The sequence below is a fragment of the Gobio gobio genome (assembly GCF_949357685.1).
Source record: "Gobio gobio genome assembly, chromosome: 4".
NCBI classification, from domain to species: Eukaryota; Metazoa; Chordata; class Actinopteri; order Cypriniformes; family Gobionidae; genus Gobio; species Gobio gobio.
In genome coordinates, this window is record NC_137100.1 from 43,482,147 (window position 1) to 43,500,195 (window position 18,049).

The window sequence follows — 18,049 nt, forward strand, 5'->3', positions numbered from 1 at the left end:
ACTTTAGTGTTAACGTGTCAAACATCAAAAGGTTCTGAGCCATCCTGGCTATATAGCCTGCTACAGTCGGTCAGCAAATGTCACTGTATTTTTGTTTACAATAGATTATAATGCAGTTGCAAATATGCGCCGCTTTTGCAATTCTAGCTATTTCATTTATAGGCATCCTTCTCCTCAACATCAACCTTGAAGACATCAAAGAACCAGCTCAGCTCATGGTAATGAATTTTTTGTTGTTCATATGTGAAATAGGCTACAGATCTGACAAAGACTGACACAAGACTGTACAGGCAAATAAAGTTTGAGCTGATTAGATTTGATTCTAAAAAAAACCTTATCTGTCAAGAGGAAGAGAAATCTTCTGGCACGTGGTAGGCAGCCATTGAATCGCAGCTGGCAGCTTTAGTGACAGTCTGACTGGCTGCTTTTGAATCACGATTGCTGTTGCTCCTGCTACAAATAGATCAGACACTTTAAATAGATTCTTGTGAAAGCTCTTATTAAATTTTGAAAAAAAGTTTTGAAAGAACAGTTGACTTAAACACAACTGTTTAGTATTTTTTTTATAAATGCAAACAACATAAAAGTAAAAAAGAGTGCCATCATTCATTTTAATCTTTGAGGCTGGATAGCTGCAGGTCGTAATGGGCATGGGTGTGCCGAAAGGTAGGCTACACAATGCTACAAAACGAACCTCTAATATGTGAAGTTGGATGGGTTGAAACACATTAAAACACTTATGCATTTACAATTGTAAAGACCTTTTGGCACGCCTATAACTCCGACCTGCAGATACCCACAGTTGGCAGTTTTAGCTTCTGTTTTTTCCCCCCAGTATGGAATAGTCCTGGATGCTGGATCTACTCATACTTCCATATACATTTACAAATGGCCAGCAGACAAGCAGAATGGTACCGGCATAGTCAGTCAACACAGCGAGTGTCATGTAAAGGGTGAGTAGACAGTAAAAAGTATAGAGGAAAAAGAAGGAAAAAGTCACAAGATGGTTATAAGCACACAGAGACGAATAGTTCATGGGAAACAGTCTTTAGTCCAATAATACACAAAAACTTGCAGGAGAATCTCAGGTAACACATCCACGTCATCAAAAAGAGACCAGACAAAGAACTGAACAAAACAGGGAGTATAAATACAGTAGATAGACTAAATGAGATGTTTAATTGAACGACAGGTGAACAGAATCATTAATCAAGGGAACAAACTTGCACAGAGGGGCTGTATCTGAAAATTTGCAGCTGACTTGTAGGCAATGACTGTGCGCACGAAGGTACCTCACAACATTTTGGACAGACTTCTGAGGAAGCATAACAGTTTAATGATCTACAGCAAAATAGAGAAAGCTTTGGTGAGAACTAAATAAATATTGAATTACTTCAGTAGTAATTTCTCGCCAGAAATGACCATAGTGGAAAACATTCTCAACTGTCACTGAATGGAACGCATAGGATTGTGGGATATCAAAGGCAGCGAAGGATACATCTATGCTGCCTTCAAAAATCCATCAGGTGAAGGTATCTCAGTAGACAGGCCTTTCTACCTTGAAATGTCCTCCGAAGGCAGCATTTTTAAGTTTTCGGATGCAGCCCATGAAACTAGGTCTCAGGCAAACATGAAAAGGAAAAATAGGACTAAAACACAAAGAAACTTATTCAAAACAGAATATAACTATTACACTAGACATACAATAGAATATAACTATTATAAAATAGTGTGAGAATATATGAACATCTGTGTGTAGAGCTTCTTTCAATTTTCAGTTACATTTTAATTTAAATCTTGTCTGTTGTCCCTCTCTTCTGATTTCCTGTCACCTTTCCACTGTTCTGTCTAAAAGCGGCAAAAGCCCCCAGAATAGAAGGATTGGGATCCATTTCACTAGTTTACTTTTGATCCCCCCTCCCCCCTTTCTCCTAACCATAAGCACACAGAGACGAATAGTTCATGGGAAACAGTCTTTAGTCCAATAATACACAAAAACTTGCAGGAGAATCTCAGGTAACACATCCACGTCATCAAAAAGAGACCAGACAAAGAACTGAACAAAACAGGGAGTATAAATACAGTAGATAGACTAAATGAGATGTTTAATTGAACGACAGGTGAACAGAATCATTAATCAAGGGAACAAACTTGCACAGAGGGGCTGTATCTGAAAATTTGCAGCTGACTTGTAGGCAATGACTGTGCGCACGAAGGTACCTCACAACATTTTGGACAGACTTCTGAGGAAGCATAACAGTTTAATGTTATGCTTCCTCAGAAGTTTTCGGATGCAGCCCATGAAACTAGGTCTCAGGCAAACATGAAAAGGAAAAATAGGACTAAAACACAAAGAAACTTATTCAAAACAGAATATAACTATTACACTAGACATACAATAGAATATAACTATTATAAAATAGTGTGAGAATATATGAACATCTGTGTGTAGAGCTTCTTTCAATTTTCAGTTACATTTTAATTTAAATCTTGTCTGTTGTCCCTCTCTTCTGATTTCCTGTCACCTTTCCACTGTTCTGTCTAAAAGCGGCAAAAGCCCCCAGAATAGAAGGATTGGGATCCATTTCACTAGTTTACTTTTGATCCCCCCTCCCCCCTTTCTCCTAACCAGGAGATGGGATCTCCAGTTATGCAGGTGTCAAAGGAGGAGCAGCCCGTAGTCTTGAGGAATGCATGGGAAAGGCTGTGCAGGACATCCCAAAGTCAAGACACAAACTCACTCCTGTGTATCTCGGGGCCACAGCAGGCATGAGACTACTGAAGTGAGTTAGAAAGCTGTTTAAATGATGAAAACAGTACACAGACAAAATGTGTACTGTGTTTGCAGCTGGGGTAGACACTAGACACCGCCAAAAAGTTCCAGTGTAAAATCACAAACCTCAAATCTCTTACCAGACGGGCGCTCTGAATTTAGTGATTCAGGATTTTTATTTCTTATGCATACATGCATGTTGTGATTATTTTATCATTATTTTAATACTATTTCAATGTAAAGCACTTTGAATGACCATTGCGTATGAAATGTGCTATAAATAAACTTTGCCTTGAATATACTCTTATGAGTTAATCATTATAGCTTTTCTTAATGTCCACTCTGCATTTTTTCAAAAACGACAAAGCAATGATGTTTCACATCATATGTTCATAGTACTTAGGAAAAAAATTGAGAGTGGAATGCTCCTTAATGGATCACAGATAACCAATATACTTTTGTCATATCACAAAGTATTTCCAAACCCAAAGAGTCAAAAGAGGTTTTGAAGGAAGTGGGAGACAAACTGAAGACCTACCCATTCAGCTTTAAAGGCGCCACTATCTTAAGTGGACAAGAGGAGGGAGCTTATGGATGGGTCACAGTCAACTACCTGCTTGAAAAATTTATCAAGGTATGGTCTGAAGTTTTTTTCTATTAAATATATATTTTTATCTAATATATATATTTCAGAGACTAACGTATACATAATTCCACTGTATAATTGTATGTTTTATGTACATTCTCTTTCTAATCCTTAATTTCTCTAGTATGGTTTTGTGGGTCAGTGGCGGTCTCCAGGCAGAGACACGGTCGGTGCGCTGGACTTTGGCGGAGCTTCTACTCAGATCACTTTTGTGACTAAACAAACAGTGGAGAACAAGGGCAATCTGATGGAACTGCGGCTGTACGGACAAGACTATCAGATTTACACTCAGAGCTTTCTGTGTTATGGCCGAGACCAGATGTTACTCAGACTGCTGGCACATCTGATCACGGTTAAGTGCAAACCTTTAGACTGTTTTTTTAAATTACCATCAGACAAGCTGATGTGATAGTATTTGGAGTATAATATCTGATGTTTTCTCTTTCATTATGTGTCTTATAGACTCAGGGTTCAGACAGCTCCATAGTCCATCCCTGCTATCCCGCAGATCACAGTCACTCCATAAAGTTGGGCAGTGTGTTTGACACTCCATGCAATAAAAGACAAACTCCCTATAAACCTGATGATGACCTGCGAATAAAGGGCACTGGAAACTACAATCATTGCCTGGGAAATGTTACTCGTCTCTTTTCTTTTAACAACTGTTCTTATTCCAAATGCTCCTTTGGTGGAGTCTTCCAGCCCAACATTACAGGCAACTTTATGGTAAGAGTTTCTAATGTGCTTATTATGAAACATTTCAACATTTTTATTCATTCATTTACATTATATTCTTTTAAACAAGTTTTACTGACTTGATCCATAAAAAAAAAAAAATAGACCAAATGACGGTTAATGGTTTTTGCTCCTGCATTCTTCCTCTTATATGCAGACGGAACATTGTACTTAAATATGCTACTCTCTATAAGACTCATTCTTCAGTGACATTGCAAAACCGGTAGGCTACTGAATCTATAGCTTGACACAGGCCAATGCGACCACCCTTGTAGTCTGATTACAGATTATTGACTAGCCCAGGGGTTTTTAAACTTTATGATGCCAAGGACCCCCAAATATGATGAACCTTATATGAGGGACCCCCTTCCTAAAATCCATCTATAATTTTTATGTATGAAAATACATTTAAACTGTAAGATAAGTGTGACATTATAAATACAACATATTGTTCCCAAACATAAATTGGTTATACTTAATGTTGGGTGTATAGTGACCAAGATAAATGGAAATAAAGAGAGAAAAACTCACTAGAAAGATACAAAGCAAACATATAAAATTCTGGAAAGAATGTGTACAACAAGAAAGGAGAGAAACATTTAGAAATGAAACAGAATGTTTGATAGACTTTAACCGTTTTTGCTTTGTCTTTTTATTCTCTGAAATTTTCCGGGGACCCCTTAGAATCTTCTGGAGGACCCCTTGGGGTCCCCGGACCCCAGTTTAAAAACCCCTTGACTAGCCTATATAATGTTTTTTTTTTTTTTTTGTGAATAAAAAACATACAGTGCAATATGACTCTTACGACTCAGTCTGGTTCTTTTTACAGCAAAAACATACAGCTCATAGTGCAATCAATGTGGTCAAACTATCGAATGAATGACTCTTATGAGCTGGTTCTCTTTAGTAAATCAGAAACATGCAACCAATGTAAACAGATTCCAGAGCGAATGAGTCAGTTCTAAGTTCTTTTAAGCATCCGAAATCACATACTTCCCTATACCATAAAAACAGTATGTGACAAAAGAAGTACACTATATTTTTGGGATGCCTGTCTTTACATGCACATGAACTTTAATTCCATTCCATTCTTAATCCGTATAGGGTTTAATATGGAGTTGGCACACCCTTTGCAGCTATAACAGCTTCAACTCTTCTGGGAAGAGTTATGGAATTTATGGGAATTTTTGACCATTCTTTTAGAAGCGCATTTGTGAGGTCAGGCACTGATGTTGGACGAGAAAGTCTGCCTCGCAGTCTTCGTTGTAATTCATCCCAAAGGTGTTCTATCGGGTTGAGGTCAGGCCGGTCAGTTCCTCCACACCAAACTTGCTCATCCATGTCTTTATGGACCTTGCTTTGTGCACTGGTGCACAGTCATGTTGGAACAGGAAGGGGCCACCCCCAAACTGTTCCCACGAAGTTGGGAGCATGAAATTGTCCAAAATGTCTTGGTATGCTGAAGTATTAAGAGTTCCTTTCACTGGAACTAAGGGGCCCCCTGAAAAACAACCCCACACCATAATCCCTCCTCCACCAAACTTTACATTTGGCACAATGCAGTCAGGCAAGTACCGTTCTCCTGGCAACTGCCAAACCCAGATTCGTCCATCAGATTGCCAGACAGAGAAGCGTGATTCGTCACTCCAGAGAACACGTCTCCCCTGCTCTAGAGTCCAGCGGCTCTAGAGTCCAGTGCTTTACACCACTGCATCCGATGCTTTGCACTTGGTGATGTAAGGTTTAGATGCAGCTGCTCGGCCATGTAAAACCATTTCATGAAGCTCTCTACGCACTGTTCTTGAACTAATCTGAAGGCCACATGAAGTTTGGAGGTCTGTAGCTATTGGCTAAAGTTGGCGACTGTTCGCCTCAGCATGCGCTGGCCCCGCTCTGTGATTTCACGTGGCCTACCACTTCATGGCTGAGTTGCTGTTGTTCCCAATTGCTTCCACTTTGTTATAACACCACTAACAGTTGACCGTGGAATATTTAGTAGTGAGGAAATTTCATGAATGGACTTATTGTACAGATGGCAACCTATCACAGTACGTTTGAATTCAACCCATTCTTTCACAGATGTTTGTAGAAGCAGTCTGCATGCCTAGGTGCTTGATTTTATACATGAAAGTGATTGGAACACCTGAATCCAATTATTTGGAAGAGTGTCCCAATAATTTTGGCAATATAGTGTATGTCTGAAATGTACCCGGATGACCTACTTCTTCGATGTAACTGATGCTGTCGGTCACATGATAATGACAACATGGCGAATTAAGTAGTATGTCCAGATTACATTCATACTACACATTTACATGCCGTCGGTGTGTAAATGGGTGAATGTGAGGCAATGTGTAAAGCGCTTTGGATGGCCATTGGTCTGTTAAAAGCGCTATATAAATGCAGTCCATTTACCATATTCATAGGCCTACTATATAGAACATATCTTTTTAGTGGTCGTGAAGTAATTACTTGTTCAAAATAAGTACCTACTCAAGAGTGTTACATATCTGTCTGTTTTGACTAATGCTGCATTCCAGGCAGGTTTTTGAGCCCGTAAATTACAACTTCAAACCACGACTCACGACTTTGTAGTGTTCCAGGCAAAGTCACGCCAAACTGCCTGAACGCAAGGAATTGTGTGGTAGTTAGATGTAAACAAAGCATGGCGGACCGTACGGGGTGTATGCTCATTTACAATCATTTCTATCGCCAAAGGTGCTTACTCCTTGCTTATTTGAGGGAAACGGAGGAGAAAAACAGCGCAGACGGCAAGAAAAGCTGTTGTACCTTTTATTTTACGTTATTTGTGTATTTTTTTCATAAACACTGCATCCGTAGGGGGCTGCCATTGTTGCTTCGCGGGCTATGTGACGTCAAAACTCGTAACTGGGAGTACATCTATCTAGTACGAGTTCACGGGTGGGAAGTCACGGGTTTGGCTGCCGTTCCAGTCCACTTTCACGGGTAGAAGGTTGGAAAAACACGGGTTACGGGTTGCCTGGAACGCAGCATAAGTTTTGTTCACGGACTTCCTGTTTTCGTTTGTCACGTTCCTTTGTTCAGTTTCCTGCCACTCATCTGTCCTCAAGGTTACCCTCGTTAGTTTAGTTCTGTTCAGCTGTGTCTTGTCTATTAACTCGTTACTGTTTGCTTTTTAGTTCAGTCTGTGTTCGGTCTCGTTTATGTATAGAGTGTGTTGCTACATGTCTGTCTCCAGAGTATAATGTTTATTAAACTTAATTTGAGTAGTCGACTTACCTGTCTTTGCCTTCCTGCCTGAGCACACTGTAACAAAGAGAGTACACGATTTCGGTCACAACCAAAAACAGAGCACAATCAGTGTAGTATGATTCCTTAACAAATCGCCACCTTGGAATTATAAGGTTCCCTTTCGAAAGGGAACTCTCGCTGCGTCTAGCTGACGCTATGGGGAACGCCCTCGGCGTGACTGGTGTCTGAAGCTACTATCGAATCACGGCAAAGTCTTTGACCGACGTCAGCCCATGACGTCATCAACGTGCGACCCGGAAGTATAAAAGGGCGCCATGCCAACACATACACATCTTTCTCGTCTTCAGGGACTGTCTGTTTGAACTGCTATACGAGTTAAGGTAAAACAAATTCAATTATTAATACACACGAGTGTGTATTTACTGCCTGGGATCAAGAGCATGCATAGTCAAGTTCATTTGAAGTTGTTTGTGTGTGAGTGTGAGCGGTTTTCAATCTGAGATCGCTCCACTCTAGTCTGGCTTTTTTCCTGAGGGAAGAAAGTTTGGCATCTGGGACTGGATGATGCTGTCCCGCTCAAGCTGAGGCTGAGCGTTGGCATACATCATGGGTTCTCAGATGCAGCTCGCCGATCGTCGCGACGATCTGGCGGCTAACGAGACTAAACAGCAAGTGCTCTTAGGGATGGCTGGTGAGAGTAGTATGAATCCTCTCAGCCACCCTGACCGTGTATGCTGAGCTGATGAATGTTATGGAACGTACTGCAGGCAGGCTGCGGCTGCCATGTTGGCGCGTTAGAGGAGAGATCGCTCGTGGTAGATTGCACGATCGTTTTCTCCTTGGCCATAAACCATCAGCTCAGATGAGCCTTCCATTCCTTCTTGATCTTCTTACAGAGATCGAGAGGGCATGGAAGAATCCATATTCGACCCAATATTCATCAGCATCAGCGTTTAACTTCGCTGATGTCGAGGGGATAGGGGAATATGGATATGTGTTGAGGCTACCGACTGGCGAGGAAAGTTTGTGGACTTTTCTCGCGTTTCGTGGGCATCAACACTGAGAGCTCAAACTGTGCTTTAATGGCAGGGGCATACACGGCAGTGGGTCAGGCTGGTGCTGCTTTTCACACCATGGCGGTGTTTCAGGCGTACCAGGCGGACCTGCTGGAGGATCTCGACCAGGGGGCCGGGCTGTCCCCTGAGGCGGTTGCTGAGCTGCGCCGCACCACAGATCTTGCTCTCCGGGCCACCAAGCAGACTGCTGCTGCCATCGGCCGCTCTATGGCGGCTATGGTGGTAACGGAGAGGCATCTGTGGCTGAGCCTGGCTGATATCGGGGAGAAAGAGAAAGGCTTTCTCCTCGATTCGCCGGTTTCGCCAACTGAACTTTTCGGCACCTCCGTTGAGGCGGGGGTTGGAAAGTTCAGGGAGGCGAAGGCGCGTTCAGCGGCATTTAAGACATGCATACCGCTGAGATCCGCGCCCCCACCCAGGCAGGCGGGACCTGGTCCTTCACGGTCTGAGGACCGTAGGCAGGACCAGAGGGCTAGCGTCTCCTCTCGTGCCCCCCCCCCCCCCCCCCCTCCGTGGAGGGGCAGGGCACAGAGGAGACGGGATTCCCGGGGGGGAAAAAGGATCTGAGGGAGGTGATCCAGGACCAACGCTCTCGGCGTTGGTGATGGATCACTTCCCTTGAGGGCGGTTACATCCTAGCCCTCTCCTCTTTCCTTTTTAATGTCTTTTAATGATTTTTTACCCAGGCACTTCTTACATCAGGCCTGAGGCGGGCCCATGATGAGTAGAACTATGTTCTGACGGCCCGCCCGGACCTGCTCAGTGAGAACGCCCCTTTCAGGCATTCAAGGGCGGTAGAACATGGTGGTGAGAACCGCACAATGAGTCTTCGCTCAGCATGCCGCAGGTGAGAGTGGTCATTTTTGTGTATTACACTAAAAATATGTATTTCTTACAGACCCCAGGTTTCCTGTATAGAGTTGGGTATTCATCAACGACTGAACGCTGAGGCGTCAGTTGGGATGTGGATGAAGGAGGCACGTTGCTGAGGCACCGCCACCGTAGGTAATATGTACCACTTAGATCGGAGGCTCTAGTAAGGCAGGTGCCAATGCTGAGGCATCAAGGTACTGCTAGCCTAGCTGGCTATCAGGTTAAAAAGGGGCAAATACGCTCTCCTGAAGGTCGGCTGTCAATTGTAGGCCTCAGTAGGCCTCTTGAACAAGGCGCGTTTTCAGTTGGAAGGCCTCAACCAGGCCTCACTGGAGGTATGTACCGATGTGCGCATCGGGACAGCTAGCCTGGCGGCTATCAGGTTGTAGGCCTCATCAGGCCTCCCTGAAGGCCCGCTGTTAGTTGTAAGGCCTTATTAGGCCTCCCTGAGGGTGAGCTCTCAGGTTGTGATCACTACCAGAGGCAGGTTGTAGGCATCATCAGGCCTCCCTGAAGGCCTGCTGTTAACTCTAAGACCTTACTAGGCCTTTCTGAGGGTGACACTCCCAGAGGCAGGTTGTAGGCCTCATCAGGCCTCCCTGAAGACCTGCTGTTAAATTCTAAGGTAGTAGGCCCCATCAGGCCTCCCTAAGGTGTTCCTGGGATACAGTCATCTAAAACAGTTAAGCACGAATTGCAAACAGGTAGCAGGCCTCTCCAGGCCTCCCTAAAGGCTGATTATCTGGTAGTAGGCCTCAATAGGCCTCCCTTGAGAGCGAGTTCCTTAATCAGGATGCTCGGATAGCCTGCGTAGCTTGACTGTCGACTAGTAGGCCTCAATAGGCCTCCCTGAGGGTGAGCTCCCAGGTTGTGGTCACTCGAACGAGGTAGTAGGCCCCATCAGGCCTCCCTAAGGCGTTCCTGGGATCCAGTCATTTGATACAGTTAGCACGCATTGCAAGCAGGTAGCAGGCCTCTCCAGGCCTCCCTAAAGGCTGGTTATCAGGTAGTAGGCCTTAATAGGCCTCCCTTGAGGGCGAGTTCCTTAATCAGGATGCTCGAAAAGCCTGCATAGCTTGACTGTCGGGTAGTAGGCCTCAATAGGCCTCCCGGAGGGTGAGCTCCCCGATTGTGGTCACTCGAACAAGGTAGTAGGCCCCATCAGGCCTCCCTAAGGTGTTCCTGGCATCCAGTCATCTGATACAGTTAGCACGCATTGCAAACAGGTAGCAGGCCTCTCCAGGCCTCCCTAAAGGCTGGTTATCAGGTAGTAGGCCTTAATAGGCCTCCCTTGAGGGCGAGTTCCTTAATCAGGATGCTCGAAAAGCCTGCGTAGCTTGACTGTCGGGTAGTAGGCCTCAATAGGCCTCCCGGAGGGTGAGCTCCCAGATTGTGGTCACTCGAACAAGGTAGTAGGCCCCATCAGGCCTCCCTAATGTGTTCCTGGGACCCAGTCATTTGAAACAGTTAGCACGTATTGCAAACAGGTAGTAGGCCTCTCCAGGCCTCCCTGAAGGCTGCTTATCAGGTAGTAGGCCTTAATAGGCCTCCCTTGAGGGCGAGTTCCTTAATCAGGATGCTCGAAAAGCCTGCGTAGCTTGACTGTCGAGTCCCAGATGGTGGTCACTCGAACGAGGTAGTAGGCCCCATCAGGCCTCCCTGAGGTGTTCCTGGGACCCAGTCATTTAGCACGTATTGCAATCAGGTAGTAGGCCTCTCCAGGCCTCCCTAAAGGCTGGTAATCAGGTAGTAGGCCTTAAATAGGCCTCCCTTGAGGACGGGTTCCTTAAACAGGATGCCCGACTAGCCTGCGTAGCTTGACTGTCAAGTAGTAGGCCTCCATAGGCCTCCTTGAGAAAACAAGGGTAACCTCAGCAGGCGGTATTGCTGTCAGGTAGTAGGCCTCACTAAGGCCTCCCTGAGGACGGAGTCCCGAGCCTGGATGCTTGGGTTTCCAGCATGGCTTGCGGTTAGGTAGTAGGCCTCTATAGGCCTCCCTGGAATACCCGCTATCAAGTAGTAGGCCCACAGGGCCTCCTTGAAGTTGAAGTTCCTGAGCTAGGCACTTTGATTACCAGTTCTCTGTGAGAAATTGTGGTAGTTGGGCCTACAGCTGGAGGTTACTCGCCAGGCAAGCTCAGCTGCTCCCCTCAATGAGGGTCGTCTATGAGTGCTCAGCCGCCTGAGCCTGGTCAGACGGTCGTAGGCCTCTCATGAGGCCTCCCTGTTAGATCAGTCATTAAGGCCCTTTCGGCCTCCCTACTGCTTTGAAACACAAGCACCTGGTAGATCCTTGATTTGAGCAGGCAGACTCCCCTCGATAGCAAGGGTTGAAAAGCACTACGCTGAGTGTTGCTCTCTTGGATAACCCGTCTCTGAGTTCCGGGCTAAGTAAGACTGCCTGTGTTTCAGTCCCTTAGCTTGGACGCCCCTTGGGCACCATCCAGAGGCTCTGTTTGAACAGACAGGGTTGGCTAAACCGAAGTGTCCATAACACTTAGGGCACCAGGTCAGGCCTCCCTGGTGGCACTCGGGAGAACATTTCCCGAGTAGTGACTGGCTGGGGTTCCTTCGGGTCCCCTAGCCACATTCCCTTGAAGGGACCCCTTCTTTGGAAGTAGTGGTCCCGGGCCTTCGAGCTGTCTAGATGGAACTCCACGCAGTGCGTTAGGGTTCCGTTTAGTTGTATAGCTTGGGCTATGCCCGTAGGGAGTGCTGTCACTGTCAGCCCAGGACCTGAGGGGGAATCGCTCAGGTTTTTCTATGAATTACTTGAGTTGACAGTTGTCACTGCCAATGGGCAGACACTCCCCTCAGCATGGCGGCGTTGGTATATCGTTCCCCATAGCGTCAGCTAGACGCAGCGAGAGTTCCCTTTCGAAAGGGAACGTCTAAGGTTACGTATGTAACCTCTGTTCCCTGAGAACAGGGAACGAGCGCTGCGTCGCGTTGCCATGCTTCAGGGCCTATCTGCCATACAGTCCCTTCAGACGAGAAGATGTGTATGTGTTGGCACGGCGCCCTTTTATACTTCCGGGTCGCACGTTGATGACGTCATGGGCTGACGTCGGTCAAAGACTTTGCCGTGATTCGATAGTAGCTTCAGACACCAGTCACGCCGAGGGCGTTCCCCATAGCGTCAGCTAGACGCAGCGCTCGTTCCCTGTTCTCAGGGAACAGAGGTTACATTCGTAACCTTAGACGTTCTGTCTGCATTCTGACTAGTTTGAAGATATTGAGCATTAAAGTTTTTTGCATTCCATTTGACTGTAGAAAGAACCTTTTTATTTTCTAAATAAAAAGTTCCAAAAAACTTAAAAAACAACATCACATAATGTAAAGAAGTTGTCACAGAATAAGAATATGTGAATAACTCAATTTTGACAAAAATGTCAGATAGAACCTTATAATTCCAAGGGGACGAAATGTCTCTCTAAATCAGTTATTTTTAGTGAATCAAAAACATACAGTGCAATCAATGTGGTCCGACTATCGAATGAATGACCCTTATGAGCTGGTTCTTTTTTCGTGAATCAAACTCTGTAAAGTGTTGAATGTTTTACGATTCCCATCTCTCCTTATTTGGCACAGGCATTTTCTGCATTTTTCTACACTCATTTGTTCCTCCAAAATGCTGCAGGCATCACCATCACGTCTCCAGCAGATTTAGAGGATGCTACCCGTGTCGTCTGCAACATGAGCTTTCAGGAGGTACCACCCCGAAGAGTTCAGTTTGACTTTAAAGGGTTAGTTCACCCAAAAATGAAAATTCTGTCATTAATTACTCACCCTCATGTCGTTCGACACCCGTAAGACCTCCGTTTCATCTTCGGAACACAAATGAAGATATTTTTGTTGAAAGCTGATGGCTGAGAAAGGCTTCAGATAGGCCTCCATTGGCATTCAGTACATTTACACTCCCAAGACTCATAAAAGGCACTTAAAACGTTGTTACAAAGTCCATCTCACCACAGTGACTCTACAATAATTTTACGATGCGACGACAATAGTTTTTGTGCGCAAAAAAAATCAAAATAACACCTTTATCCAACTTGTATTGTCTTCCGTGTGTGCCTCCACGACGCATGCGCGAGAATATGACGCAGATCCGGCGTTCGGACACATGACCCAGAAGCGAGGAGGAGATTTGTTTACAAGCAGAGGAAGACGCGCGTATCTAGGCTGTTGAATTCTACATTGATCGTGCTTTAGGTCTCGGCGTAGTTCTCAAAATGGGGTTAAAGTGTGCATTTCATGGATTCCCGAACCCCGGCGCTACGTCATATTCTCGCGCATGCGTCGTGGAGGCACACACGGAAGACAAGAAGAGGTTGAATAAAGTCGTTATTTTGATTTTTTTTTTTGCGCACAAAAACTATTGTCGTTGCATCGTAAAATTATTGTAGAGTCACTGTGGTGAGATGGACTTTGTAACAACGTTTTAAGTGCCTTTTATGGATCTTGGGAGTGTAAATGTACTGAATGCCAATGGAGGCCTATCTGAAGCCTTTCTCAGCCATCAGCTTTCAACAAAAATATCTTCATTTGTGTTCCGAAGATGAACAGAGGTCTTACGGGTGTCGAACGACATGAGGGTGAGTAATTAATGACAGAATTTTCATTTTTGGGTGAACTAACCCTTTAAGATGACTTTCTTGTCAATAATTGACCAAACCTAAGAACAACATTATAGATTACGACAACTTGCATTTTCACTCTATATAAAAAAAAACATTTAGTATGTTCTAAATATTGCATCAGTTGTTAATGATTCAATCAAACAATGCAGAGGAGTCTGCATTGTTTGATTGAATCATTAACAACTGATGCAATATTTAGGCTGTTTTAGCTGTTCATGGAATTCAATCGAACAGTCAAGTATTTTAACAGACTTGTCAGAGCTAATAATTCCTAAGGCTAGTTTTTAATTAAACTTAAATGTGATTACCTTTTAAATATTTCCTCAGGCATATTGCTCTTTCTAACTCGCTCTCTATCAGATGCAAAATAATTTTCCTGATGAGGGGAACCATTTGAGGGATTACTGTGCAGATTCCATTCTTCTGCGGGTGCTCCTGATCGATGGATATGGCTTCAGTGATCTCTCCTTCCCACACATCTCCTTTCAGGGAAAAGTAAGCCCACAGGAAGACAGCTCTATGTAGTTTTAGGCTAAGTTATCATATCCTGTCAAGCCAATGTTTACATGTTACTTTGGTTTGCAGGCTGAAGACAACTCTGTCGGCTGGTCCCTTGGCTACATGCTAAGTTTAAGCAACATGCTGCCTGCTGAAAATGTGCTACTGAGAAAAGCACTGCGCACGGATGCCTGGCGTGCTGTCACTTTCCTCTTTTCAGCACTTCTTATCGCATCTGGATTGTTTCTGCTGCGATCCTACCAAAGGAATGCTACTCAATTATGTTGTTTCTAGGGATGCAGCAGGATATTACATTATAATCTTGGATTAGGCAGCATATATTACACAGCTCAGTGCCTTCACACAGTTCGTTAATAAACTGGTTTGTTATCTGCCTTTTTCATGCTATAGCCAATATGCCGATGGTTGTAAATTGATAATAAAATTGTCCGATAAATATCGGTGGCCGATACATCGGTGCATCCCTAGTTGTTACCCTTGATCATTCCTTAAATAATAAGCAATAAGGCTGCACACTATGTAAGTTCAAACTTCTGTATTGCCTTTTTTTTTTTTTTTTAAGTCGGATTGTTCATGTGTTTTGTAATGTAATTTGCAGTAAAATTAATGTGGAATTCATGAAGATTTATGTGAAGTTTTGAATTAAGACATTAATTAAATATGTCTAACGCTGTTAAAGTTACATTTACATTTACATTTAGTCATTTAGCAGACGCTTTTATCCAAAGCGACTTACAAATGAGAGCAATAGAAGCAACTACAACAGTCAGAGGCTACAGTATGCAAGTGCTGTAACAAGTCTCAGTTAATCTAACACAGAACACACAGGATTTTTTTTTAATTTTTTTTTTTTTTTTTAATAAATTAGACAGACAGAAAAATGAATAGAATGTTAAGTGCTATTCTTGATTGGTCAGGTGCTGCTGGAAGAGATGCGTCTTTAGATGTTTTTTGAAAATGGCTACAGACTCGGCTGCTCGAATTGAGATAGGCAGGTCATTCCACCAGGTGGGGGCAGTCCAGGAAAAGGTCCGTGACAGTGATTTCATGCCTCTCTGGTATGGCACCACAAGGCGTCGTTCACTGGTAGAACGCAAACTCCTGGAGGGCGTGTATGTCTGAACAAGTGAGTTAAGGTAAATTGGTGCAGAGCCAGTGGTTGCTTTGAAGGCGAGTACCAGTGCCTTGAATTTGATGCGAGCGGCTATTGGTAGCCAGTGGAGTCTGATGAAGAGAGGCGTGACGTGCGCTCTCTTCGGCTCGTTAAAGATCACCCTCGCCGCTACATTCTGGATCAGTTGCAAGGGTTTGATAGTGCATGCCGGAAGGCCTGCTAGAAGAGCATTACAGTAGTCCAGTCTGGAGAGAACAAGAGCTTGGACCAAGAGTTGTGTGGTCTGCTCAGATAGGAAGGCTCTAATCTTCCTAATGTTGTATAATGCAAATCTGCAGGACCGGGTTGTTGCAGTAATGTGGTCAGTGAATTTTAGCTGATCATCGATCACAACTCCAAGATTCCTGGCTGTCCTGGACGGAGTTATGGTTGATGATCCTAGCTGAATGGAGAGATTGTGATGAAGTGCTGGGTTGGCTGAGACCACAAGCAGTTCAGTCTTTGCAAGGTTGAGTTGCAGGTGATGCTCCTTCATCCAGGCAGAAATGTCTGTTAGGCAGGCAGCAATACGAACACCAACCGTGGGATCATCTGGTTGAAATGAGAAGTAGAGTTGAGTGTCGTCTGCATAGCAGTGATAGGAAAAGCCATGTTTCTGAATGACCGATCCCAGTGATGATATGTAGATGGAGAAGAGAAGTGGTCCAAGCACTGAGCCCTGTGGAACTCCAGTGGCTAGATGATGTGACTTAGACACTTCACCTCTCCATGACACCCTGAAGGACCTACCTGAGAGGTAAGACTTGAGCCACTGGAGAGCAGTTCCTGAGATGCCCATCTTCATGAGAGTTGACAGGAGGATCTGGTGGTTAACTGTGTCAAAAGCAGCAGACAAATCCAGTAAGATAAGTACTGTGGATCTGGAAGCCGCTCTTGCCTGCCTCAGTGCCTCCGTAACCGAGAGCAGGGCAGTCTCAGTTGAGTGGCCGCTTTTGAAGCCTGATTGGTTGATATCCAGGAGGTTGTTCTGTTCAAGAAACATAGAGAGCTGGTTAAAAACAACTCGCTCGAGTGTCTTTGCAATGAAAGGCAGAAGGGATACCGGTCTGTAGTTTTCTAAAAGTGCTGGGTTCATAGAGTGTTTCTTAAGCAGTGGGGTTACCCGAGCCTGCTTAAATGCTGTGGGGAAGGTCCCGGTGTGAAGAGAGGTGTTGACAATGTGAGTGAGTGCAGGAGTAACAGAAGAAGAAATGGCCTGAAGGAGGTGAGTGGGGATAGGGTCAAGCGGACAGGTAGTGGGGTGGTTGGAAAGGATGAGTTTGGAGACTTCAGCTTCAGAGAGCAGAGAAAAAGAGGGGAGTGTATGTGTTATGGTTGTTGAGATGTGCGTGTCGGTTTGTGGTGCGGAGAATTGGCTGCTGATGGAGGAGGTTTTTTGTGTGAAAAATGATGCAAAGTCATCAGCTGTAAGAGTTGATAAAGGAGGGGGGGGGGAGGACAGAGGAGCGAAGAGAACGTTCTGAAGAGTGCACGAGAGTCAGAGCAGTTGTGTATTTTGTTGTGATAGTATGTAGTTTTAGCAGTGGAGACGTTACTAGAGAAAGAAGCGAGAAGAGACTGATACAGGGTCAGGTCAGTAGTGTTTTTAGTTTTGCGCCACTTCCTCTCTGCCGCCCGGAGCCCAGAGCGATGTTCGCGGAGAACATCAGACAGCCAGGGGGCAGAGGGAGTGGTGCGGGCTGGCCTGGATGAAACGGGACAGAAGTTGTCTAAGCAAGATGTTAGAGTGGAGCAAAGAGTGTCAGTAGCACTGTTAGTGTCCAGTGCTGAGAACTGAGCAGGTGGAGGGAGTGAGGAGGAAACCATAGTGGATAGACGGGAGGGAGAGAGTGAGCGTAGATTACGCCGAAAGGTGATCAGCGGAGGAGTGTGTGTTGTGTTAGGAGTTAGTAGGAGGTTAAGAGTGATGAGAAAGTGATCTGAGGTGTGTAAAGGAGTAACTAAAGTGACTCTGTGGAGCAGTAGTGTGTGTAGATAAGATCAAGATGGTTACCTGATTTATGAGTAGCTGTAGTAGATACTCGCTTAAGATCAAATGAGGTCAGAAGAGTGGTGAAGTCTGCAGCCTGGGGTTTATCAAGGTGAATGTTGAAGTCACCGAGCAGTACCAGAGGAGTGCCATCCTCAGGGAAGTGAGAGAGTAACATGTCCAATTCCTCCAGGAAGTTACCCAGTTGACCTGGAGGACGATAAATAACTACAACATGGATTTTAGCAGGGTGAGTGACAGTGATTGAGTGCGATTCAAATGAGCAGTTGCCAGATAGAGATGGGATGGGCTCAAATTTCCAATCCTTTGAGATGAGCAGACCAGTACCTCCGCCCCTCCCAATCTGGCGAGAGGTGTGTGAAAAAGAGAAATTATTTGAGAGGGCCGCA

At 44.7% G+C, this 18,049-nt stretch overlaps 1 protein-coding gene across 1 annotated transcript; it reads left to right on the top strand.

Moving 5' to 3' along the window:
• Positions 1-15,113, top strand: LOC307124556 (ectonucleoside triphosphate diphosphohydrolase 2-like). Its single transcript, XM_079813873.1, has 9 exons — positions 1-218; positions 836-953; positions 2,633-2,783; positions 3,248-3,407; positions 3,544-3,771; positions 3,882-4,145; positions 12,929-13,048; positions 14,338-14,472; positions 14,563-15,113. The coding sequence occupies exons 1-9, from the start codon at positions 111-113 to the stop codon at positions 14,767-14,769; spliced, it is 1,491 nt and encodes a 496-aa protein (XP_079669999.1). The 5' UTR covers positions 1-110; the 3' UTR covers positions 14,770-15,113.
• Positions 15,114-18,049: the final 2,936 nt, after the last annotated feature.

Bases quoted from the DNA above. Each gene is read 5' to 3' on its own strand.
- LOC307124556 (XM_079813873.1), top strand. From the start codon at position 111: ATGCAGTTGCAAATATGCGCCGCTTTTGCAATTCTAGCTATTTCATTT. The intron at 219-835 runs GTAATGAATTTT...TTTTCCCCCCAG, and splicing joins AAGAACCAGCTCAGCTCATG to TATGGAATAGTCCTGGATGC. The intron at 954-2,632 runs GTGAGTAGACAG...TCTCCTAACCAG, and splicing joins CAGCGAGTGTCATGTAAAGG to GAGATGGGATCTCCAGTTAT.